The 26,229-nt window shown below is 35.4% G+C and overlaps 5 protein-coding genes across 7 annotated transcripts; 2 read left to right on the top strand and 3 right to left on the bottom strand.

Annotated features, from left to right (window-relative positions):
* Positions 1–259: 259 nt before the first annotated feature.
* LOC129574101 (synaptic vesicle glycoprotein 2C-like) lies at positions 260–5,227 on the bottom strand. Of its 3 annotated transcripts, none has more exons than XM_055455516.1 (10): positions 4,633–5,227; positions 3,925–4,452; positions 3,789–3,827; positions 3,471–3,696; positions 2,986–3,386; positions 2,590–2,880; positions 2,244–2,455; positions 1,837–2,147; positions 1,693–1,759; positions 260–1,630 (listed from the first exon to the last, which is right to left on the bottom strand). In XM_055455516.1, the coding sequence occupies exons 2-10, from the start codon at positions 4,192–4,194 to the stop codon at positions 1,453–1,455; spliced, it is 1,995 nt and encodes a 664-aa protein (XP_055311491.1). In that variant the 5' UTR covers positions 4,195–4,452; positions 4,633–5,227; the 3' UTR covers positions 260–1,452. The 3 variants fall into 3 exon arrangements, with proteins under 3 accessions (XP_055311491.1, XP_055311490.1, XP_055311492.1); XM_055455515.1 differs by having other exon boundaries at positions 4,831–5,206; XM_055455517.1 differs by having other exon boundaries at positions 4,619–4,792.
* Positions 5,228–5,342: 115 nt separating this feature from the next.
* On the bottom strand, positions 5,343–9,412 carry LOC129574145 (putative ammonium transporter 2). The gene is made up of 13 exons (XM_055455636.1): positions 9,260–9,412; positions 8,986–9,169; positions 8,869–8,907; positions 8,720–8,789; positions 7,750–7,811; positions 7,617–7,687; positions 7,507–7,519; positions 7,396–7,447; positions 6,820–6,989; positions 6,720–6,747; positions 6,405–6,637; positions 5,930–6,309; positions 5,343–5,825 (listed from the first exon to the last, which is right to left on the bottom strand). Exons 1-13 carry the CDS (start codon positions 9,410–9,412, stop codon positions 5,505–5,507), a joined length of 1,776 nt encoding a protein of 591 aa, XP_055311611.1. The 3' UTR covers positions 5,343–5,504.
* Positions 9,413–11,207: 1,795 nt separating this feature from the next.
* LOC129574099 (succinate dehydrogenase assembly factor 3, mitochondrial) lies at positions 11,208–11,994 on the top strand. Its single transcript, XM_055455514.1, has 2 exons — positions 11,208–11,452; positions 11,520–11,994. Exons 1-2 carry the CDS (start codon positions 11,389–11,391, stop codon positions 11,849–11,851), a joined length of 396 nt encoding a protein of 131 aa, XP_055311489.1. The 5' UTR covers positions 11,208–11,388; the 3' UTR covers positions 11,852–11,994.
* An 18-nt stretch (positions 11,995–12,012) lies between these two features.
* LOC129574098 (dihydrofolate reductase) lies at positions 12,013–13,146 on the bottom strand. The gene is made up of 2 exons (XM_055455513.1): positions 12,566–13,146; positions 12,013–12,493 (listed from the first exon to the last, which is right to left on the bottom strand). Exons 1-2 carry the CDS (start codon positions 12,649–12,651, stop codon positions 12,013–12,015), a joined length of 567 nt encoding a protein of 188 aa, XP_055311488.1. The 5' UTR covers positions 12,652–13,146.
* A 335-nt stretch (positions 13,147–13,481) lies between these two features.
* Positions 13,482–26,152, top strand: LOC129574096 (pyruvate dehydrogenase (acetyl-transferring) kinase, mitochondrial). Its single transcript, XM_055455510.1, has 6 exons — positions 13,482–14,838; positions 22,778–22,985; positions 23,150–23,340; positions 23,419–23,984; positions 24,065–24,163; positions 24,941–26,152. The coding sequence occupies exons 1-6, from the start codon at positions 14,730–14,732 to the stop codon at positions 25,124–25,126; spliced, it is 1,359 nt and encodes a 452-aa protein (XP_055311485.1). The 5' UTR covers positions 13,482–14,729; the 3' UTR covers positions 25,127–26,152.
* Positions 26,153–26,229: the final 77 nt, after the last annotated feature.

Below are 26,229 nucleotides of genomic sequence, written 5' to 3'. Positions count from 1 at the left end.
GACAAATAACGGTAAATGAACAAAATAAAAATCTCTCTCGGAGTCTGTTATATAAGCTTCTCTGTCTGTTTCCACTAGCGGGTTACCCGCTTGCCCGGGAAGTTATGTCATCGAGCCCCGTCCGTCCGTAACACAATTTTCGAGGACTCTGGACGTTGACACCTTTAAATATACTAACAACTTGTTTACCTTTCTTTCTTCACCACCAATATCAAGGCACTGAAAAGTACTAATCCGGAATCAAATGAGAACACAATACTTCAAATATTTCTTCGACTTTATTGTTTTTTTTTATTGAATACAATGAATGTACGAATAAGAAAACCTCATCATTTGAAAATCATATTTTGTAAGAAAAAATAATCGTAAATAAAAGGTAAATCGATAGTAAATCTTAATTTGACCACATTTGGTTGGTTTTGGAGTTGTAATTTTTGCTTGGACACAATCAATAATAATTAATATTGGTCAAATCGTAATAATGGAGGGATTCAAAATTAAACACAATGTAAAGTGTACAGAGAAAAATTCGTTTCGATTTTGAAGTTGCTTAAAAAACAAATTTACCCTGGTTATGTTGAACTGTCAAACGATGAAGAATTGATTTGATTTAACAGGTATAGAGAATTTAAACGGTTCACAACACGCTAAACACTTTGCATAAAAGATTTAATTTCGTTTAATTTCCATTTTGTTTATGAACATTGACATTGCCAATTGAATATTTTCGCAATCATATCTTTTCTAAGTTTTCGAAAACGTGCATAGTCAACAATCTCTATTTTCTCCACAGACATTAGATGCGTTTGTATCAAAGCGAATATGGATAGCAAATAATGGTGCAACGTTTTAAGATGTACCCAATTTTCATTTCCATTTTCCATTTAAAATCGCATACACGATAACAAGATATTTCAAACGAAAGATGCGCATTGTTTTGAAACGAAAAAAAAGAACAGTCTGCATTCTGCCATTGCTTATGTGACTATTGTACAACGTTTTTGAACTACTACGTCGTAGACAGAACAATCTCAAAATATATATGACTCACAACGAATGCGAATTTGATTCGGTTTAAGGTTGTTAGTGAACGGGGAAAAGACATCATCATTTGCAATAAGTTTTGTGGTGCTGTTGAAAATTGGTAATATGTATGTTTGAGCAGATAACACGGCGATACTATTAATGTAGGCGTGATTGGCGTGAAAATGCTGTGTTTTTTTCTTACATCTCCTTTTTATTGTTATACTATGTTTAGGGGGTAGGGGGAAATGTTCGAGATATTATCGAATGGCGTGTTTCCTGAGCGAGTGAAGGATTAAAAGTGATGTGTGAGTGTGCATTTGATATTTGACTGTTTGTCGCTGTTGTATCGATAAAATCAGTAATAAATTGAATTGTGCCAGCCATGTTACGCTGGAATTCAATATGCAAAATGGACAGTAAATTTATTTAAACAAGAAGACATGGATCCTTCAAGATCATCGACGAAATGAATGGTATTGTCATGAAAATAGTTGATATTGTGGCGGCAACTTTAGTGGATGTAAGCGGCAAGTGAACGTAAAGTGCTGATCCTAGTAATGCACCAATCTGGCCAAAGCATACGAAAACTCCGAGAGCTGTGCACCTGTGAACACAACAGACAATTGAATGACTTTTTCTCACTGAAATGAACGATCTTTTTTTTACCTTATTGATGTGGTATATGTTTCACAAACGAACAGCGTCAATGTGGTAAGACCAGCTAGGACAAAACCTTTAAAATAAAAGAAATTTCAATGATATAGTTCCGAATTTGATGGATTTGATGATATTTTCAAGAATTATTCTTACCTTGCGCACAACCGCCAATCCAAATGACAATCTCATCTTTAACTACAAAGCCCAATATAACACACAAAATCATGGCAATTGTAAAACAGCATGATGCAACTGGTGCTCGTCCCAAACGCTGTATTGCTTCGCCAACGGACAAAATAGCCAAAATGCACGGTATCAATCCGCCAAGATTCGATTTCCATACTGACGATGTGAAAATGTTATAGTCAAAATCCATGTCGCATGAACCATTTAATCGAACGATTTTCGTGTTGTTTATTTTACAATCGATGAAATTGTGCGATGAAACGTCGGTGTCGATGAATCTAATTGAATGCAAAAACAAAGCAAAGTTTATTGATTATCAGCTTCAGTGTTGTTTTTCTCTCTCCCTCTATCTCAATGAAATCAATACACATTACTTGATCGTATCGAGGGTCGAATTTCGGAATTCGGTGCGACTAGTTTTGACGTTCGAAAATTCGGCATATTTAAATGTAGAATTGTTGAATAAAACATGATTGATGAATAACCGTCGAAATGTACAGTTCTCAAAGCGACATTGATTGAATATCGTGTTATCCAGTGATGTTTGGAAATTCGAATTTCTATACGTAACATTAAACTTTGTGACCTATAATTGAGAGCACCATACAAAAGATTTCCAATCAATTTTCCAAACAAATAAAGTGAGTGTCAAATTTATTAGCAGCATGCTAACTAATTTGAGTTTGTTTTACGTGTTTTTGTTTTTCTACTAATACTCACAGTCAAACGATTGTAAAAGTTAACTTCCATCGCTTTCGAATACTCGCTTATGTATATTGTGAGACCGTAAAACACGAAAACGGAAGCAAACCATGCGGACATCAATATGTATGTCGTGCGACCATACTTTCCATTGTACAATTGAACAAATGTGCTGCAACATGCATACACATTATTTAGTATCGCTGCAAGTACCGATGATGGTGTGCTAACGCGACGTGTCCTAACACCGGGTAATTCGAGTTCCGTTAGTGCATAGCCTCCGCGTGAACGATTGGTTTTGTAGATTTGCTGGAAATAATCAGATAACAAGGTGTTGCAAAGATACAATTGAAATCAATTCGATTGGTTTGAGTTGTGTGCTAATCAATCAATCAACGATGATACTAATTTTACCTGATACGTGGCAAGAGCTTCGACCTCGTTTCCATTGGCCAAAAGGAATCGAGGCGATTCAGGAAGCCAACACAATAAAATGGTGCTGCAGATTGGAATGATTGAGACAAGCAGCAGATATCGATGCCATGGCATGAAACTCGATGCACTGAAATGTTGTTTATTCTCCGTGACAATCTGTTGGCCCGACAATGGAATTAGTGCAATCGCACAAGCTCCAGCAAAAATGCCCCCAGATATTCCAAGTGTGCATAAGAATGCAATAACGCGAGCTCGACTACTTAATGGTGTGATTTCACAGAGGTAAGCGGCAGCGGCTGGCATCACACCACCGATACCGATTGCGGCACAAAATCGCATCATCATAAACGGACCGTACGCTGGCATGAACGCCGCAACCACTGTAAATAAATTTAGAAATTTCTTTTAGCTTGAAATTTTCCTTAAAATTTTGTTTTTTCAGTGTATCAAGACCAAGACCACACCTGAAAATACGGAACTGATTGCAAGACAGCATAAGAGTGTCCTCTTGCGTCCGTTTTTGCTGGCCAATGCGGAAAAAAATAGCGATCCACAGCCGATGCCGATGAGTGAAATATTGCTAACCCAAGTTTTTTCATCGTCCAAAATGCAGTACTCAACCTCAGCCGATGGTAGAATATAAAATATCGAATACACTTGAATGGCGTGGCCAGCTAGTCCCAAGCCCACCTTTAAAATGATGAAATATTTGATGGAAATCATTGAAAAGAAAATGAATATAAACTCCCGTTGATTGTCATTAAAACATATAAAAAGCTCACAATGATTGCAGCGACAAATTGAAATTTCCCACATCCAGCCTATAGAAAAAAAAAACGAAAAAAATCAAATGACACCAAATGAATGCCTTAGATTGTGATTTTGTGTGTTCAACGTGTGTAATTACGTAAGACTTGCCTGTTTGATAGCGTCTGCATGAAATTGACTCAGAATGATATCGTCGTTGAGGTCGTATGCATTGGCAGCGATGGTTGTGCTTTGCCCGCCATGGTGTGTCGTCGTCGTTGTTGTTGTTGTCGTTGTTTGTGCCTGTGGAGTGAATGAATGTGGGCCCGCGGCCGTTGATGTGCTAGATGCCGAATTGATGCCATCTGTGTATTGCATTTGGCCAGAATTCAGTGGCGATTTTGGATTAACCAAACATGCTTCCTCCGATTCGTCCGCCATTATATTCCGCCTATTTTGTGTATCCCTTTTCTTTTACTAAACTCCTTATCTGGTAATTAAATTTGTAGCACTTTTTCTAAATTCATTTCATCGCATTTGAGCAACCGTTACTGTCATTACTGCTTTTGCTGTCCGCTACTGCACATCGAATTGCACTCATGTGTGTATATATACAATTATATATCAATTACAAAACGGGGCAATTTTAAAATTGATTTTCCCTGTATATTATATTTGCTACGTGTAAAAGTTGCGTTGCTAAAAGTAGAATAGCGACCGAATGGAATATGTGCACCACTTGCATATATACATACAGACCAAGCAACACAAAGTTTCGACGATTTATATACATATATATATATATATATATATATATATATATATAAATACCGTGCCGGTCATAAATCTACTGAAAATCGCATACGCGCAAAAACATACACTACATGTAGCACATAATCAGGCAAAGTGATTCGAGCACGATGTTAATCGCCCTTGTTTACATATTCTCATAGATGAATGCACGCATTTCCATCCAACTAAAGGACACAGGTTGATATGCATCGAACACGCATTTTTTCCTTTGCTTCAATCAAAAATGTTTTAAAAATGAAAAAAAAATCAACAATTGCTTATCACCTCTTTCTAAACTATGTTCCGAATTGTAACTGTTTCAACTTGGTCACTTTGCAAATCACACACGCCAGTTGATCATATAACACACGTTTATTTTTTTTTCTATTTTTGGAAAATGTTATTTAATTAATGTGCAATTGTTCGAATTGAGCACAAATTTTTCAATCCATCCACAATATTTTGCAGATGAATCGTGTTTCAAATCGAATCAACAATCATTCTTAATATTGCTTTAAATTTTTTTTGCGTTATCCCACTCCTTGAAACGTTGTCGCATCGAATTTATTTTTATCAATTCAATATAAATGTAGCTGAATGAAGCACTGAATCTATGCAACCATTTGTCAAAATCGCTCCTCAAATCGATTTATGACACGGGATTTTGTTATTTTATCCACCATCCAAGTGAAGAGAGCTTCATGTAGTTGCAACATAATGTGCATTGTGCGCATGATCAAAGCAAGCAATTCAAAAGAAAAAGCACAGGTAACATAGAGTGTCGATACCAACGATTCAAATGCATGCAAACGCCTTCAGTTGGTTTTTATTGAATCAGCAAATTTATTTTTCTCATTTTTCTTTTCTCGTACAATTTATTTAAATGGAAAAAATTTAAAACGACATTTTGAAAGTGAAAACGTTCTAGTCGCAACAGAATGCTCCGAAAGATTCAGAAGTTAATCGACCCAAGCGAAATTTGTGTGACCAGTGTCACTACGATGTGAACCAAATTCAGTTGATCGTCTGGTGTAACGTTCGCCTTGGAAGCTTGTTTCGGCCGTTGGCTGATTTAAATTGGTCGATGTTCGCATTGTATTTTCGGCTGGCGTAACTCTACCTGAAGCATTCGACTGCTCGGCCGTTTTTCGTGGATAAACCGAAAAATACTTTACGGACGCTGCACGCGTCACATCAATCGGTTTATTTTGTATCGAATTCTTTTTCTTTGGGTCCATACGTTCATAGAAATCATTCCACTTTTTCATCTTGTTATTTGCCTGAAATGAAATGATGAAAATTTATATTTCTTATTCTTGTTTCCGCTTGATTTACTTTTACGCTGGGTAAAAAAGAGAAAAAAAAACGAAAAACTTTTATTTACAGCTTGTAGTTCATCCACGATGCCTTCGTGGCCTGGATTCATTCCAATCGGAGGCACATTAGCTACATCATCTAAATTCACACGCAACGGCGACAAGGCGGAAATAGCGCGTGAGATTCCAATTTTTGAGTGTCGTATACGATGCTCCATCAAATCAGCTCCAACCAACTCTTCGTTCGAATCCATGCGGATCGGAATCAAGATATTGATTATGTAGAGTAAAAGGAATGTCGAACAAATTCCCCAACAGGTCAAACAAAGTGCAGATAATAATTGAATGCCAAGCAAATAGAAATCGCCACTTTTGAAGAAGCCCATTCGTCCATTTGTGGTATCCAAGGGAACCGGATTATCGGCAAACAAACCAACAGCAATAACACCTACATTCCGTTTGGACGGACATTTTAGAAACATTTTAAAATACGAAAAATGGCAACGTGCAATGAATGTGAAATGAAATTATGTGTATGTGTACCCCATATTCCGCAGACTCCATGCACAGCAGACGCACCGACTGGATCATCAACCGACCATTTATCGAAGAGTGGCATAGAGATACAGGTTAAAATTGCGCCGATAGCACCAATCAACATTGCCTCCCATGCTCGATACAAAAAGCATCCCGCTGTTATCGATACCAAAGAGCCAAGTATTCCATTGATTAAATCGATCATATCGACGCGCCCGTCATTCCGGATCATTGAGTAACTTTGGCAAAATATTTAAATTTCAAAATAATTGCATGCTCTTGTGTAATAGCTTTGACTGTGCCTAAAATTTTTTTACTCACATCAAACAGAAGCAGCCACCTCCGAATGCTACAATTAGAAGAATATATTGAAAACGAAAAACAATCGAAGGAGAGAGGGTATTATAATTGTCCAACTTACATCCCATCATGGTCATGACCGCTGCCCTGGCAGCATATTGCCACTTGGCTCCACTCACACCATACGTTGATCCAGAATTAAAGGCCAACCAGCCCCACCATAGAACGAACAGTCCCATACAAGCATTGACAGGATTACCCAGCGGTAACGGATCTAAACCTTCTGCATACCTATAGTTTTCCTAACATATTTCGATTTTTTTCAGGAAAAGTGTTTTTAACAAAATTCGATTTTGTAATTTTGAGGTTTTGGAATTTAATTTTGTTCAGTTTTTCATGAAGAATTTTATGGTGGTTTCAGTTTTCATTTATGGTGAGTCGTTTTGAAAAATTTGCCAGGTTAATAACGAAAATATGTTATTAATATGTTAATAAGATCGGTATCTTATTAACTAGCATTTTTGGGTTAATTTGTCAAAATGCTCAATCGAAGCTTCAAACTGAAACCACCACAAAATTCTTCGTGAGAAACTAAACAAAATCCGAATTTAAAACCCCAGATTTTCAAAATCGAATTTTGTTGAAAAACACTTTTTCTGAAAAAAATCGAAATATGTTGGGAAAACTATATGCATACCTGCCCAACCTTGGCCCTAGCATCATAGCGCTGGCAAATGCAGATGAACCACCTACAACCCGGAAGAATATTGTTCACTTAAACCAATTCTGTGTCAAATCTATTACTCACCAATTAGATGAACCTGAATGATTGTTTTTTCCGGGTGTGTGTCAAAAATTGATATTAAATAATTTTATCAAACGCATAGCGTGAAATCAATTTGAATAAAAAAAGCTTACTGGACCACTACCAGCAATATCAACGGCACCAAGGTTATTCAAGAATCCATGCTCACCCCATACCCAGCCGGCTGAAAATAGGTGTAGTTAGTAAACGAATCGGATCTACGAACAATACTGAAATCCAAAATACCTGGTATACAGTAGACGACTGTGTTGAAGAATGAAAACAGACAATAAGCCTTAAAGTTGCATCTGTGTTCGATTCGTAAAGAAAAAAGTTGGTCAACATCAACCACATATGACCAGTGTGGGCACACATTTTCAACATGATCAATGATAAACAATCGTCTTGATTTCCACACAACCTTAATTATCTTTTATAAGATTGCGAGTGACAAATGCACACATGCGCTCCATTTTATACGGATCGTAATGAATAACGAACGCACGTGAGAAAATATCTATGTCCGAGTTGTGTATGCTGGTTAGTTTTGATGAAATTTCCGTGGATAAATATTTAATTTTTGGGGAAAATTAAATTTGCGTGACCATAGAAAATTAAATTATTTACGGATCCGGTCAAGTAAGTGCGACAATTACAGCAAACCATACCACGATGAATTGAATAGCTATACATTAACTAAATATTCAATGGCTAACCATTGACATTGTTCAAGTGCAGACAAATTACACGAACATTTGAGACTAATCGTGCTATTTTCCATGTACATTTCATCGGATCAGCCATTTTGCGATTTTAATTCTGCGAAAATTGGTTTTGTATCACAAAGTAACAATTTATGTTTACACGAGATGGATTACGTTACTCGGTAATTTCGAAGTCTGGAGTTAGAAAATACAAAGAGCCGTATTCGGCGACACAATTATTTATTACACAGACGACGCATTCAAGATCAAAATGATCATTTTAAATGGAATTGATGACTTTCCACTCATATATGCAATTATAAGTACTTGATAATTTTAGTAATCCAATGAAAGCTTCGTTTTTAAGTCACCCTGAGTGACTCAGCTTTTACATAAATTTCACTTACATTAGCATTTATCTCCAAAATTTTGGAATATATCGTCAAATTTAAATCGTGTGTCCATTGTTATTATCAAGACCACTTGAAAATATTGTTTATTATGTTATTTACCTCTCTGCCATTGCACCGGACACAATTGTCGTTGCAGTCGTTGCAAAAGACAATTGAAACAAAAACGCAGCTATGAAACAAAATAAATTAAAAACATTGGGAGTTGTTAATCATATCTATTATGTAAAATTCAACCTATTTTTTTATACCGAAAATGGGTCCCATCAATGGATCACCGGCTGGTGGATCTGAAATGGTAGCAAATATTTTTGAATTGTCTAATAATTTGGTGTATTTAAAATGTGAATTGTGGGAAAATGACAGACCAAGCAAGAAATCTCCGATTGCAATAAATGGATTTGTCAAAGGACCACGTCCAAATGACATCCCATAGCCAAAGAGCCAATATGTGAATCCACCAAGCACTATGTCCACTATGTTCTTCATCATTATGTTCACTTCGTTCTTAACCGATACACAGCCTGATTCAAGCATACCGAAGCCTGTTTGCTACATGTGAAGAGATTTAACGCCCAAAACAGATCCATGTCGTTATTAAAAGAACTTCTGTATTGGATCAATACATTGAATGTGTAATACCATAGTAAAGATGATGAACGAAGATGTTAGCACCCAATTGGTATCTTCAACGCTTAAATCATAAACACCAGGTATGATGTAGCTACTGTTTTTCGGTCCATTGTAAAATGTTGGGCCTTGCACGTTTGCGGTACCATTATCCGGTGAATTCATATTGAATCTGTTTTTTGTTTTTGTAAATATAACACAACGTACAGTTTTTTTTTAATTAAAAATCTAAATATTTGAAATGAATCACAAAACGTTTCCCACGAACTATTTAGCAAACAACATGTTTAAAAAGTCGTCAATAAAACTATTTCAATTCCAAAAATACAAAACTTATTTCAGTGGTAGGTTTTTTTTATTTCCCTTGATCCTGTTGCTGCTGCTGCTAGTCGTTATTGTTTACTGTTTGAGCAGCCATCATAAACTGAACATAAAACAACGATCGACTTTCCACTGGATCTAGACATTGTATCGTACACGAGACACTTATCTTGGATTTGATTGTTGGTCTCGTACACCACTTGTGCGCGCCACCTGATTAATATCAAACAACAAAAGGAGAGACAAATGGAGAACAACGACAAACCATTTATAAGCCCAATGTTCATATGTTCCGTACTGAGCGGGTGGGCTTATCGAACGAAAATTTTCAGCACGAAAGCAGCAAACCATGTGAAACGAAATGCCAGAGAATGGAAACAAGCAAAATAGTCGTTAATAATTCATCGAAATTCACTTCATAATATTGCAATGCACAAAGATAGACTAGGTAATTACAAACCATTTGACTTTAAACTTGAATTCGGCCTGGATGAGCATCCAATGAATGGCTCTTACTTTTTTTTACATACTATATCTCCAATTAGACGGCCAAACATGCAAGCACAATTTAGCGTGTTTATCATCACATGGCCCATTCACCAGGCTGTGATGTTATTGTGTATGTGGGGAACCTTTTGAGCAATTTTGATTCGGCAGCAATTTATATAAAATAGACATTTATTTAAAGCCAAACGCAGATACGTTAATAGCATGTACAAAGAATAGATTTCAAACTGCCGATTGTGTTGAATCGATCTACTTGCCAATCTTTATCTTGATTCCTAAACAAAATTTAAAACGACGCATTAAAAAAGAGTGAAAATTAAATTAAATTAAAACATCCAAAAATTGAGTTGGGCCACAAATGTTCACAATTTTATTTTGATCACAAAATCTTGAAAAAGAAAAATTTCAAAGTTTTTCGGAAGACAAAATTAACTTAAGTGACGAGAATCAATTATTCATGCCTTAACTATGTCCTTCTAAGGTCAGGGTAAATTGAATTCAGATTAATTCACGCAATTGCGATTTAAATTCAAGTAAGACATTTATAACCAGAAGGGAGAATGCGACTTTTTTCCATCAACATTATTAAAATGAATTTTATTAATTTCGGTATATTTTTCGTTGGGTTTTCTTGACTTGACACTTCTTCCCTACTTAACATCGTTTAAATTATTGATTTAAAAATAAAAGATACGGCAATCGAGTAGTTGATTTTTAAATCTAAAAGTTAGTTTGACAAATAAAACTCTTTGAAGCTGAGACGACGACTTTAATAAAAATCTCTATCTCTCTACTTCAGCAGTAAAAACCATTTGCAGTAGTATAAATACTAATATGAATTTAGCTGCAGCCAAAAATGTTTTGATCTGATAAAATTGAACAAGCGCATATGCAAACAAGAGAATTTCGTTTCAATTCCACTAACAGTTCAAACGATTCGATTTACCAATGTATCAAATCAGATGCGATATTTTTATTCTCAGTATTTATTTTTCGACGTTTATTACTTAGTATATGATAGTATTGATTTTATTGAGCATTGATTCCATCATCTTTCGTAACGTAAAACGTTTCGTTTGGATTTTAAAAATTCTGGCAGTTCAAGTAAACCGACTGACAGATCGACAGATGGCGCCATGTATTATGTACAGCAAATAACACCGAACCAAACCAAACAATTCAGACTCAACTTGGTAAAAGAGTTTGCTGAACTATAACAGCAAGAATAAATAGTGAATGACAATAGTTTTATAACAAAAGATGTGATTGAATTTTCGAGGAAGAATTTGTGGTCAAAGTTGTTTTGTTGGAAAATGTATTCGACGCCCGCATCTCGTGTTCGTTTATTATATAAAACCATTTTGCGACTTCACAGAGGTTAGTTTTGAAAAATCAAATATTTCTTTCTCATTCAATCAATCAATAACAATTAATTTCGTGATAGGTTTGCCGACGGAGCTACAAGTGCTGGGAAACAATTATGTGCGTGATGAGTTCAAGCGCCACAAGAAATGCAATGAATCCGAAGCGAACATTTTCATGGTTGAATGGACGAACTATGCGGTGAAATTGTCACAACAGATGGGCTTGGGGGTGCATGGTAAGCCAAAGGCTGATATTGGCGAGCACTTGAATGTCGAAGATTTGGATAAATTCAAAGAGGATCAAATCATTCAATTATACGAACTTATGAAAGCTGCAAAGGAAGAAGACGATACAGCATCATCAACAGCCGCAACTAGGGGATCCAATGTGGATAACGATAAAAATTCATGATAATGAGTAGAACCAAGCATTGTACTTGAGTAGAATAACCAACAAAAAACAACAAACAAGATTGTTACAAAAATAACCAACGAAATGCAATTTATTAAAATAAATTCGAGCGAATGTTTGAAGCGAGATAAAAGTGCATATGATTTAAATGGAATGTTCTTTCATGGATTTTGCTTTTCATAGATTTTATATTGATATTTCAGGCCATTTTCTTCTTGTTCCTCGCTTGGGATGTCCTCACCATTTGGAACGATCTTAAATGAACTCGGAATATCTGGGAAGAATGCATCACAGTCGAACATTTGCTTGATTTCTGTGTAATAGATGCGATGACAGTAATCGGAAGCCATTGCTTCTTTGTAAACACTGTAGCCGCCGCAAATCCAAATCGATTCAATATTCGATCCCAAATTGGTGTCGAGAAGTTTTTCCATCGCTTGATGTAAGCTTGTACAGAGAACAACATCGGCTGGATAGTCCGATGCAACCGATTTACTTGACAAAACGATGTTCAATCGATTGGGCAAAGGTCGTTTGCTGGCTGGAATCCCAAAATACGTCAAACGACCCATAATCACCGCATTCTTCTTCGTTGGATCAACGGTAGATGTTGTCATTTTGTTAAAGTATTTCAACTCATTTCTACAATAAAGCAAAATTTGAAAATATTCTATAAAATGTTCAATTGCAGCAATTCAATGTAAATTGACTTACTTCAAACGCCATGGTAAATTTCCTTTGATCCCAATGCCCGAGTTTTCACACGCTGCAACAATTAAATTGAACTTATTTTGCACCATGTTTCAAATTGCCTTTAGCTATATGCAATATATCTCTCTCTATACACGATCGAAAATGCGATTGAAAAGCCAAAACCAGAATTCGCGGTTTTTTCTTCTTCAATGACGTATTGTGTTGACAGTTGTCGGAGCTCAGGGTTGAAGCATACGGCGAAAAGCATCAGTTAAAAATTCACTTGAATGCGAAATACAAATTAAACACGAATGAAACCTGTTTACATTTAGAAAATACGCGACATAATAATGGAGAAACATTTTAATTCATGAGAACATAATAAATCAAAGGGAATTGTTTGAATCAAATGGCAATTGCCCATAATTCAGAAATTGTATTTTGCATTTGCATATTGTTAAGTTGTCAGTTGATGTCGGTGTTCAAACCAGCAAAACGTCCATGTGACTTGCTATTGCGCAAAATCGTTTCTATTCATGAGCACAACTGTCAAAAACAGCCGATATTCTATTCACACAGCATTTTCTGCCTTCTTTTTCCTCTTTGTCGTCTGATAGACCATTTATCTCTTTCAATCAAGAGCGACTTGGTAGCTCACTATCTCTATTTCGTCTGTGCTGCCGCTACTTTGTCTCAACTATACAAGGCGAAATGATGTAGTGTGTTTGTACTGGGTAAAATTTTGTTGTTGAAACAGCGCGCGTTATTCGTTTCAATACACGGAAACACGCACATACACTTGAGCACATACACTGCAAAACGGACAAGCAAAAAAAATATTGACAGAACCAACACGCATACACCCAATTATGTCTTCCAAAAGCATGGTATTGCGATAATATAACGCAAAGTGATGTATACGTCAAGCATCACGTACACACTTCGACCGTTCCACAATTCGATTCGGAATGAAGAAGAGAAGAAGGCGAAAAAAATGAAATTCACACAGCTATATGTATAGCACATACAGTATAATTGTCACAGCCATAGAGGCATTGGTTTTAATAAAATCGCCTGCGAATCGGAACGGAACATTTGATTTCAGAATCACAACAAACACGGACCCATATACTTACATACCGTCAGTCATATTCCACACGGCTCACATACTCTCGTCGAGAGAGAAGAGAGTGTGACTTTGAACAGAAAATATATATATATATATATATATATATATGTATATATTGCATAAAAAAAGTGTTCATCTAAATTTTCGACTTATACAAAAAATCAGTTTGAATGCGGTTTAGTTCTCATCGGTCGTCACGTCGAAAAAGTCAAGTAATCAATCAGCCGAAGAATAATAACAATATGAGCCGCATAGGATAGTGTGCCAGAAATTGGATGCGCTCTGAACTTCGGTGTTCGGATTGAAATTTTTCTTTGGTGTTTTCGCACCAGCAGAAAATAAATTGCGAGTGTTTTAGTGATAGTACAAGAATTTGTGCTTTTTTTTTCTCGAATTCATGTGTTATGATTTAACTTTGAAAATTATCAAGCTAATTTTATGATGTGGTTGTATTAAAAAAAATTTAATTGAAATCGATGAGATTCTCGAGTGATAAAAATCATTTCGCACATTTTTGATAAGATCAAAACATGATAAAATAGCTACAAATTACGCCAAATTTTGGCTTTTGTATGATTATAATTTTGTTGTTGTTTTGTTTTCGCTTCAATTTTATTTGATTCGACAATTTTGCGCAATTGTATTAAAATTGAGTTGACAAACATTTCGTTCACCGCGAGACCGGTCACCTTTTTTTTTTACTTCTGTCGCTTAAATCAAACCATCAAAAATAACATTATTTGCTAAATGAACCTGCCAATTTTCTTGCGTCAAAAGGAAAAACTTCGAAGAAAATATTAAATTTTTTGTCTTGTGTTCTGAGCGAAAAAAAAAGAAAGATCCAATTGTACATTTTAAGACATACTACGGATAATATTTGTGTTGGTTGACGTTCGGGATTTTTCGCAGTGAGGAAAAGCACTTAAAATCAGTAGCACAAAAATAGAGTAAACAACAATTGAAAAAAATCAAATATATTAATTTTATTAGTAAAAAGAGACCAAAAGAAAATAAAGAAAGTTTTCAACTCGACGCTGTCACGCAAATCACATCACAATGAGGCTATTTTCACCCAGATTTGCCGCCGCTTCCGTGAATAAAATGCTCGACTTTTATTCACAATTCAATCCATCGCCGTTGTCGATAAAACAATTTATTGATTTTGGTAAGTAAATGTCATGTAATTGATATCAAATATATACACTTTTTTGGTGTGTGCTCTTTCACTTTCATCTGACTTTCTTCATAAACTTGATTTTCAATTGTAATCGTAATTTTGACTTGCCGGAACACAGCCTAAGAGTTTGGATATGTAGAAAAAAAACGCATTCACTCGATTCACCTCTTGCAGGACTTTTCGTAGCCGCTTGCTGAACCGGGCAAGTGTTTCAGGGAAATGTCGCATTTAGCGCATGTTGAAAATGAAGAAACTAAAGCAAAAGGCACAAAAATCATCATGTAGTTTGATTGAGCGATGAAATCGTTGTGATGAATTGCATCGTTTTACTCATATGTCGCAAATGAAAAGAAAGCGATTCATTTAAACATTAAATTTATCCTTTTTATTTTGAAAATAAAAAGAAAATTGTGTATATGCTTTCTGTTTGCAAATGTGATTATTATTGTCGCTTGTTGAAGCCAGGGTGAGCAAAACAAAACTGCTCGTCGAGTATCTCTTTTCATTTCGAATATCGTTGTTGCAACAATATTCACAACTTAGATGGTTACAGCACGTTATGCCGATTTAAAATTCGCAGCAACGTTTCATGGCAAATGAACACGGTTCAAAGTCCACCAGTGGCTTGATTAGCACATATGATTGGTTCTCTCGTTGTGGAAGAATAATTACAGCACGATTACAGTGCACGGCGTCAGTGAAACGGAAAGCACTGGAAAGCAGCAACAACAACGACGACAACAACAACAACAACAACCATAACTTCATAACTCCATAATAAGAACGACTGTAGCCGTGAAACAGAAAGAGAAATAAATCAAGTATTGCATACGAGAAAAATGTAAATTTCAGAATATATTCTTGGATTAATATATTGGATTTTTTCACTTTTCTAACTCACTTGTCATGGTGTGAGTTTTGTTTAGTATGAAGAGAACCAATCAATCTTGAATTGTTGGCGATCGTTTTCGTATGCGTGCCTCTGCTGACACTTGTATGCATGTTTTTTTTCTTCATCTTATTGTGTTCGAGTTGAATGGAAAAAAATGGTTGTTTATTTCTATGTTTCCTTCGTAGTGTGTGTGCGTTAATTGGTGTTCAACAGTGAGCTTGCGATCGCGAATAGAAGCGATGGACACACATACGCACACACACACACACATTCGTTTTGTTTATGTTAATTCATTTTAAGTGGCTCATATTAGTTCGACCGTTCACCTCAGTCCATCGCATGATTCTAGTTGATCTGATTTTTTTTTCAACGGTTTTATGCCATTATTATCTTCTAAAACGATTAATTCTCTTTTTTTGTTTATTTGCAATTTATTTATATCATTTTACTTTAACGAACTCACAAAACGTATGAATCGAGTACCGTTGATTTTAGTTTGAGCCGCTAAACAGAATTCGATCAGATAAATGTTCATTGGGAAATTTCAAGAGTGTCATTGAAAACTTTGATTTTTATTTGCTTAATGATACAAAATGCGTGTTTGCCGGAGAGGGAGAGCCCACTTCAAAGAGTATAGGAAAATAATAAAATGATAAGGCCAAGCCTCATTCGGTAGATAGCACATAAAATTGATTTCACCTACATTTTACACCGTCGTTCGCTATATAATTTTAAAAAGTCAACCAACATCCTCATTCAAATAGACCTGAATAAATTTACAAATGAAATACAATTAGGTTTTTGCGATATTACGCTTAAAGACATAGAATTCTGAGTGCGAGCAAGACGGGAATGCAAAAGGCATACATGCGTCAGTATGAAAACACAGAATTTTACCACATTGCCGTTGTCATGTCGAATTTAAATTGATTCCAATGAGGAATATGCATTGTTATCATTCGCAGTAACCGAGCAGAAAATCGAGTTCAAACATTACATGCACTGTTGCTGCTGCTGCTGTTTCCACTCGACCAATAAATCTTAATAAATGTTTGGATAGTAAACAATGTATTTCAGTCAGAAGCAATACTCTTTGAGTCAATTGAATTGTTTACTTGGGTCGTAAGTTGTACTACTTTTTCGGGTCGTTGCATTTTATCAATATGATTTTGAGTGTTACATGATTGTATCAATGTTCGAAACATTCTGAAGTAAACGTTATACAAATGCTCGTCCAGCCAATGACTGGCAGTCATCTCAAGTGTGACAACTATCAAGTCTATCTATCTTTTGACTCTTGAGCATTATCGCGGTAATACGAACGTTCACGTGATCCACGGCAAATTTGTTTGCATGAAAAGAAAAACAAGTCATCAAATAAAATGCAAACATCAATTAAAACGTGCTGTGCAGACGCGACAGTCTCAAAATATTGTGTAACTTGAGTTGATAACACAAGTCAACACCGGATAATCTGAATTGGTTGGAATGGTTTGGGAGATTGAGGAAATAACAAATAAAACAACAAGCTTAGACTAATTTTGCGCAATTTGAAAATTTCGGATGCAAATTTGCAAGTGGCAAATGTGATTGAAAAATTGTGACTACGTTTTTGTACTCCCCATTTTTTTCTATTGCGCAATTCATCATCGGACAATCGAAGGTCATCAATCAATTTAACAATGTTAAATACGATGTGAATTGATTCTATCAAAGTAATAAATCCATTTGGAATATCCATATACATTTCTGTCACATGTGCACGGTGTCATATGCTCCATTTACAACACAAATATACACAAAACAAAAACTAGAATCCCATGAAAAATGTGCTGGCAGTTAGAGTAACCAGACGCCTTTCGATTACGTGCATTGTATCAAATCGACACCTACATAAGTGGAATCGTATACTCTTTTTCTCGTTTTTTTTTCTCGCATTTTCATTTGCATCCATAACATTCAACGCCGACGAATATATTTTTATAACGAAATCAACAATTTCCAGATGCAATGCTAACGCTTATTATGATTATACAGAAAATTCAACGATGTTCCAACGTTTTTACCGCGTGTTTTTCTCACTTCTTTTTTTTCGCTAAATCCAATCTAATATTGCCGTAAATACCAACAAACAAGTAATCACATTATAGCCTTTATATAAAGATTATTTACGCGTTTGGAAATATCTTTCGAAGCTTGAGCAAATGGAAAAAGGACCTTATAAATCAAGCTTTAAAATTTGTAGCGCATGATAATAATCACAATAGCAAATGAAAGTAATAGCGTATATGATCCTTTTGCTGCGACTAGAGTTGTTGTATTGGATTTTTGAAATGCGATGCGAGGCAATAGCAAACAATAAACGGCATCACTTCCTGTTTACGTAGATTTGCATTAGCCGATATCAAATAATGCGAACAGATAAATTGCCTGGGAAAAATGTATTAAATTTACGTCGATTGGAATGAAGGTCTCTGGATTGAATTTTATTAAATTCATTTCTGTATCGATGTTGTGCATTAGCCACAAAATGAATGTATTTTTGTATGAAGAGAAATGACTGGTTTGAAAAAAAAAGCCATTGGGAGTGTGAACAAAAATAACGGCTCTAGGTGGTAGATCCAACTTAGGATCCAACACATTGAGGATTCGAACAATCCTGCTGCGGAAAGATAAAACTAGTTGAATGATTTGTATTTGGTGCCACAATCTATCTAATTTTCCATTAGATTACCCTTTTATTGGAGAATTGGCGTGGTTACTTCCAACGTGCGTCAGAATTCGTAATAACTTTGTTCTTGAATGAGTCGAGAGTTGTAATCAAGTGAATGGATTTTTGGTAACAACACACATCGATAATTCATATAATAATACAACGATCGCAATTTGAGTGTTGGGCATTTATTTTTAACATGACAACACAATTCATGCTCAACGAATGTAATTAATCACTTTAGCCCGTTGACAAACGAAAGAGAATGAACTGTTTGCGTGTTGAACGAATCCATATTTTCATCGATTTTCAAACGAAAAAATAGCAACCTTACCGAGTACAAAGTTCACTAAATCATCTCTAGGAAATTTTGAATGAAAATATAGCCGTTTTCATTGTCGCCACCAAATGCAAACATATTAATTGACATCATTAGCAAGAAACATTTTAATTTGTTTTCGTGTGATTTATTCATTCCGAACGATAGCCATAACCATTTCAAGCTATTATTTCCCATATATATGTTCTTGGATCTTGAGTAGAAATGGACAAAACCAAACAAAAATCAAGCAATTCGAGCATTGACTTCAATTAAGCGATTCTTAGTTGGACAGAAGAAAACAAATCATTGTTGGATTTAATCAAATTTGTCTCTGTATCGATAATAAGTAATTGTGCCAGCATGTCTAGTCTATGTTGGTTGGACTCATGTTCAACATGAACCATTCGCATTTTTCAATCAACATTATAAAAATAATTAAACGATCAATACAAAAATCTACTATCTCAAGTATGGCCATTGGCCATGCCAAGTGGAAAATCAATTTCGGCGCAGAACAAAGTGGAAGAAAGGGAAAAATGAGGAAAAGAGAAAGAGAAAGAGAGAGAGAGAAAATTCAATGACATTCGGGAAATGTACATTTTCCATGAGGCGAAGCACCGTTCTAATTGAGTTGCTGGCTCTCTAAAAAGAAACCAGAAAAACACCGCAAATACCAACGAAAAATCAATTTTTCTCATTGAAACAAAGTCAAGGTTAATAGCAGATCGACTGAATGCGCCCCCGGTACGCGATGAGTGTTGGTGTGCAAATGAGCATAGTAGATGCATGTGCAGGTGCATTCGCAAGTACAACGTATTAGCACGCACGAAGGACGACCGCCGTCTCTGTATTATGACGGCAAACAGACGAATAATAATCTCACACTCGCCGTCTGTGTTCACATTGATATATTTACGAAAATCACACTAATTTCGAGCGAGTTGTTAACATGATTCATTCGGATGTTTTGAATGGATTTCTTTTAAATATAGCCATTTTGACAACTGGCCATATACATACACGCACGCCGCACACCACCGATCACAGTACAGACAATGAATATTTCCATAATATATCAAAGTCCAATGAGTCAAGCAACCACAAGTCCGAAGTGCATGTGACTCGATGACGTTGTTTTGAACTTTGAGATTTAATTCTTTTTCGTTGCAAGATCTTTGGAATTTTGTGGGAGAAATATTACGGGGACACAAAATAAATTCGATAATCCATGTTTCGTTAGGATTATCGTTTTCGACTTGAACTATTTAATTGGAGTTTCCGTTGAAAAAAAAATCGCAAATACACACGGGTTTTTCATATTATGTAGGTCATTTAAACAAGTTCTATTATGGATTATATTGTTGCTTGGCAGCGGCGATAAAGTGGCCTATTGTGTTTCATGTAGCACACGCTCGATGATCTGCAATAAATTCATTTCGCTATCTTCGGTTTGCTCATAATAAACTTTCAAATTGCGATGACACGTACGTTGTTCGTCTGAATGAATGAATGTGCCAGATGTGGATGGAAAATCGAGAAGGAATAACAAAAAGGAAGACAAAAATAGCCTGCGTCATTTATTTGAACAAACATCGGAATTGTCATTGAAGTGTTGTTATCGCATCAATTCACCATTTTGAATGCACTTTCATTTAAATGTCAAACAATGTGCTACTAATTACTTGACATCCAACCATAATAAGTTTGAACTAGCACTTGCTAGTTCGGGCGACGTAATTTGTTATTCAAACCAACATCTGCAACTGAAGAATCGCATGAAGTGAAAAACATGTTATTTTTTCTCCATATTTCTGCTTTTATTGTTATTGTTCCAGTACATTTAGTGTGATGGCTCTCAAAACGACAATTCACAATTTAATCCAATTATGTAAATGAGAGCTCATTCATCGCAGTAATTGCATATTGATATTCTGCACTTCAATCGATCATCAAGCACTTGATTGGACGAACGAAAGCCAATTAATTGAAAAAAAAATTCAAAACAAGATCAATAGGAAAAAGCGTAATTGAATCTAATCAATTGGCCAAAATCTAATTGATTCAATCATGGAATCAAGTATATTTGAATGAAAGTATTTTTGTTTACGTTTTTTAATCTGTACGATTTTCTGAATTGTTTGCAAGACAGCATAAAAATAAAAACAAAAGACCTACTGATTTCTGAATTGAAAACAATGTATCTTTGTTATGAGTGGATTGCCAAAACGCTCTTCCCCCCTCCCATTCACACAATAATAAAAACAAATGAATTACAAACTTATCGCATAAAAGAATAATGGAGAACAGAGACGAACGCATTACAAGTCAGCAAATATTTACGAGAGTAAATGCCATAGAGTGTTTATGTGAAAATTGAGAGTGCCTTTAGTGTGTGAGCATGACGTCGCTCAATTTTATTCGCTAGAAAATTTGATAAACAGCTCAGGGTCTTTGCTTTTTGTTGATCTATACGAGCTATATCGATATGAAGAAATACTAGAAATGGAAATAAAAACAATATCACATTTGATTGAAGTTTATTTGCAAAAAATAAACGACCAACATTTTTCGCATCGAGAAATTGAATTTCTCGAAATAATCTTAAGTAAACAAGTGCGATTGGATTCGTCATAAGATATAACAAACATGGCGCATGTAAAGTTCAAAGTCGTTGAACCAGCTGTTCTTATCCTCTGTTGATGATCCAAGACATTGATACTTACTTATACCACTTATACCGTCATGACGATGCCTCCGTTCTTATACGAACGGAATATTTTCAGTTTCGCCATCGCACACATTCACATAAACAACATGTATGAAAAAATAGGCCCGTCTAATCGATTTGCCTTTCAGCTCTGCTACTGACCATAATATTTGCTCGATCGAATCAGATGTTTTGTGCCTCTGTGTTTGGCAAGTGAACATAAATACATTCGTAACGCTTTTTTTGTGTGTGACGAAAATGATGAAACAACAACAAATGCTGATAAACACGTTATGTCAATGTATGAGAATTACGCGTGTTTCCATTTTTTTTGGGTCTCGCTATTTTTTGAAAACATTCACTTGAGCGCGTGCGATGAATGCAAGGATAATAACTGGAAATTTCTACTTCAAATAAATTGCAGACAAACAAAAACTAGCGTCACCGCAATATACATCATAAATTTCATGTCATATCTTATTTGCATCATTGAGAGTTTATTGCGATAAAACGTTCAGGCTCTAAAAACATGTGCTTGACATGCACAAATTTTCGTATTTTTTTTTTTTTGAAAAATAAACTATCGAATCATTATTGACTAATGATTAGAATATTCATCGTATAATTTCCAATTGAAATGCAATCAAATACATACACACACACAGTGTGCAGTTACTGCTGTTGCCTATTTTACATTTCTCATTCAGTACATGACGCGACATTTGACTTGTGACATCCAACTGCCTATAAATATCGCACGATTTTATCAAGAAACATGGCAAAATGAAACAAGTAACTCAAGTCGAACATTTAACTCATCGTGTGTCGATCAATGTTGAACGGCCGCATTTTTTATTTACCTTGTTTTTTAATGGCTGAACCACAAAATAATCAAATGATAATGTCATTATATATATTTTTTTAATTTTTAATGAATCGCGATGCGCGCAACAATGCTTTTTTGCGATAAAAATCGAATTGTGAGTGACCCACATTGAATATAGACCAGCGAATGTTAACATATATGGACTTTCATTGCGAGTGTGTCGAATTCTTTACGCTCGTCTGCCTCCGAGCCAAACCACACGACAATTCAGGCTGTATTTAAAAATATACGACACATTTGCTATTTGGCGTTAGTAAACCAACGCCCATCCCGCTTGTCGTCACATTTATTGCTTTTATTTCCGTAAAACGATGAATAAATGATGCGATCACATTCGCAAACAAAACAAAAACAACTAAATTGCTTAATTTTTTTTTCGCCGTTCGGATTCTTTTTCTTTCTATTAGGTCTCAATGCATGCGAGAAGAAGTCGTATATATTTTTGCGGAAGGAGCTACCCGTTCGGCTGGCCAATATTATGAAAGAGATCGCACTTCTACCGGATAGTTTGTCACGAACACCGTCTGTTGGTATGGTCAGTTCCTGGTATGCACGCAGTTTCGAAGAAGTTTTACGCTACGAACAACTTGACCCGACCACCGAAAATATGGAAAAGTACGACCAACATTATAATTACTATAAACAAAAATAATGACTGATGAAAAAAATAATTAAGATAAATGCCTAGGCAGAAATATATTTGGGCATGTCCCACTCGAAATATATTGTTTAATGCAATGAATGAAGAAAAATGTTCAACTTTCTTTGTATTCAAACAGATTTTGGCGTGATTTGGTGAAGATCCGAGATCGTCATTCAGATGTGGTGCAAACCATGGCTCAAGGTATCATCGAATTGAAGGATCAGCGTGGCGGAACAGTCGAGCCTTCAATGGAACTCAGCATCCAATACTTTTTGGATCGTTTGTATATGTCACGCATCAGCATTCGGATGTTAATCAATCAGCACAGTAAGTTCATAGCGATTTTTGCGCTGAATAGTTTTCCTTAAAAGCCATTATCTCTAATTATTGGCTTCGTTTCGTTAGCCCTTCTTTTCGGCGAAATACCACAACAAGGTAGACATATCGGGTGCATTGATCCAATGTGTGATCCCGGTTCGGTCGTGCTGGACGCTTACGAAAATGCCAGATACCTTTGTGATCAATATTACTTAGCGAGTCCTGCATTGAAGCTCACCCAGCACAATGGCGTTGACAAAGATGCTCCAATTCGAATCGTTTATGTGCCATCACATTTGTATCACATGCTGTTCGAATTGTTCAAGAATTCGATGCGAGCTGTCATGGAACATCATGGTGAAGATTGCGACAATATACCACCGATTGAGGTGACCGTCGTAAATGGACGAGAGGACATATCGGTGAAGCTATCAGATCGTGGTGGTGGCATTTGTCGATCCCAAGTCGATCATCTATTCAAATACATGTACAGTACAGCTCCAAAGCCATCACCATCACAAATGCACACAGTTCCATTAGCTGGCTATGGTTACGGTCTGCCCATATCTCGTTTATATGCCAGATATTTTCAGGGCGACCTAGTTTTATACTCTTGTGAAGGATACGGGACCGACGCATTAGTTTATATGAAGGTAAGTTTCAATGGAGTCATTCGATTCGATTCGATTACGAGATTAATTTTTTAACGTTTCTCATCATGATGTGTTCGCAGGCTTTCTCTGACGAAGCAAATGAACTTTTGCCGATTTTCAATAAGACCAGTTCAAGATTCTATAAAGCAACCGTACCAACTGGTGATTGGTCGAATCAGGTAAAATACAAGAAACACCATCATTCTCACTCGAATAACAACAACAAAGACAAAGACAATGGCGTCTTGAAAAAGAGCACCGAAGCCCAAGCTAATGTGAATTAATAGACGGAAATCACCACCGATTCTACCCTATTCCCAAAAAAAGAAAAAAAAATTTAATAAAATCCACTAGAAACCCAATCACATTCGAGCATAAATTCTATGGAATATATTCTTTTTGATTTTCACACCATTATGATTTTGGCGCTAATTGGCCAAAAGTTGTTTACCAGTCTACGAAAACCACAACATCAGTTAAATTATTCAATTGGTAAATATTGTTTTTGAAATTTCATTCTATTTTTATAGTTCAATGCATTTTCCATTTGCATAATCATTCATTCGTTTCATAGAGTCATCCCATATGTCATAACACCATATGCGTTGAACTCACAAAAATTTCAATTTTTCCCTCACATAAAACGAGCTACTCGTTGAAGAAAGATTAATTGGTTTTTTAAAAATGACTGAATTTCTTGCAATATTCGAATAAATTTCATTATTTTCGTTTATTTTTCATTGAGGAAAATTGTTGAATAAGTCATAAATTAGTCAGTCATAATGCTTGCTTGGAGATTCGATGACCTTAAAGTATTTTGCGTCCAAACTAGTTTCATTTGATCTGTCCTTCATGTCTCATTTAAAAGTCCATATTCAAATCATTCGTCGCAATTTAGAATATGTTTAGATTTCTAATGGTTTGTGTGATCTTTCTTTAAATTCATTTGAATGCAGTCCTCAAATATGAATATACGGCAAATAAATGCATCGTCACCATCAAAACGATCATCTAATGATAGCAAACGTTCAGCGTCTTTACCAGCAGCAGCTGCAGCGACAACAACATCAGTAGCGACCAAGCCAAGGACAACGACACCAACTGAAACTGATCATGTCACAGTAAAAACAAGATCTTCATAAAATTGCTCTACATTATCAAAACATTCTGCTGATAAATACTCACACAAGACGTGGATTGGTGTCCGGTTTGTCGTCAATATGCAACGAGAACAAATAAAATGGAAGAAGAAAGAAGAAAAAACCTAGGCGAAACACATAACATATTCCATTAATCAATAAAGATGTGTATATAAATGAATGAAAATTATCTTGACGAATTCTTGTGATATTTATGTAAAGAAAGAAGAAGAAGAAATAGAAAAACACTGTTTTATTTGGTCATTTATCATCAATTAAGTTTTGCAAAATATGAAATTTGTCTCTTTTTAAAAAAATATTTTCAGTTTCTAAGCCAAAAGGCTCAAAACAAAGAATTTTTTTCGAACTCATTATTAATACGATTCATTCCAAAAAAAAAATTGTGAATCATTTATCAAAATATCGAGAAGAGCTTATGTTCTTTTCTGCCTTCCTAAAAATTGAATTTAATTTTTTTCCCTTCAAAGTATGATGAAAAAATCTGATTGAGATAAAAAGAAAATAGAAAAATACCCAAAGGCAATAAAACCCACATTGTTATTATATCAATACGAGAATATCATCCATATATAAGATGAAATTTGTATTGGTAACATTTGTAACTCTTTTACATGAGTCATAAGCATTTGACCATAGGTTCATTTTAGATAACCAATCAAATCAATGCTGCGAATAGTAATAAATTCCCTACAAAAAAAAGTGTTAATAAAATTTACGAAAAAAAAGATTTTTTTAAAATCTAATAATTTCGCCCACTACTGGCGCATAGCACCCCCTGTTAGTAATATCAATTTCATCAGATACTAGGCGATCGGTGATCAATTCTGGAAAAGGAGATACAGTTTTAGTACGTATTGATGTGAGATGTTAATAAAATTACCAAATATCATTATCATACACCAAATCGTTTAAACATTTTTAATGTGCAGAGACCATCACCATTTAATACTATGGTTTTGTAATGTCCGTTTGTAATGCAATTTAACAAAATAAATACATATTACACAATTTTAAATTAGCAAATTACTAAAGATTACTCCACAGGCTGGTACACATATCACAATAGACGGTAAGTACGTTCTATT

Source organism: Sitodiplosis mosellana, unplaced genomic scaffold, assembly GCF_009176505.1.
Source record: "Sitodiplosis mosellana isolate CC-2019 unplaced genomic scaffold, AAFC_SMos_1.0 Smas_scaffold_6150, whole genome shotgun sequence".
Lineage (NCBI taxonomy): Eukaryota > Metazoa > Arthropoda > Insecta > Diptera > Cecidomyiidae > Sitodiplosis > Sitodiplosis mosellana.
The sequence above is the reverse complement of the archived record's forward strand: the minus strand, read 5'-3'. Positions and strand labels throughout refer to the sequence as shown.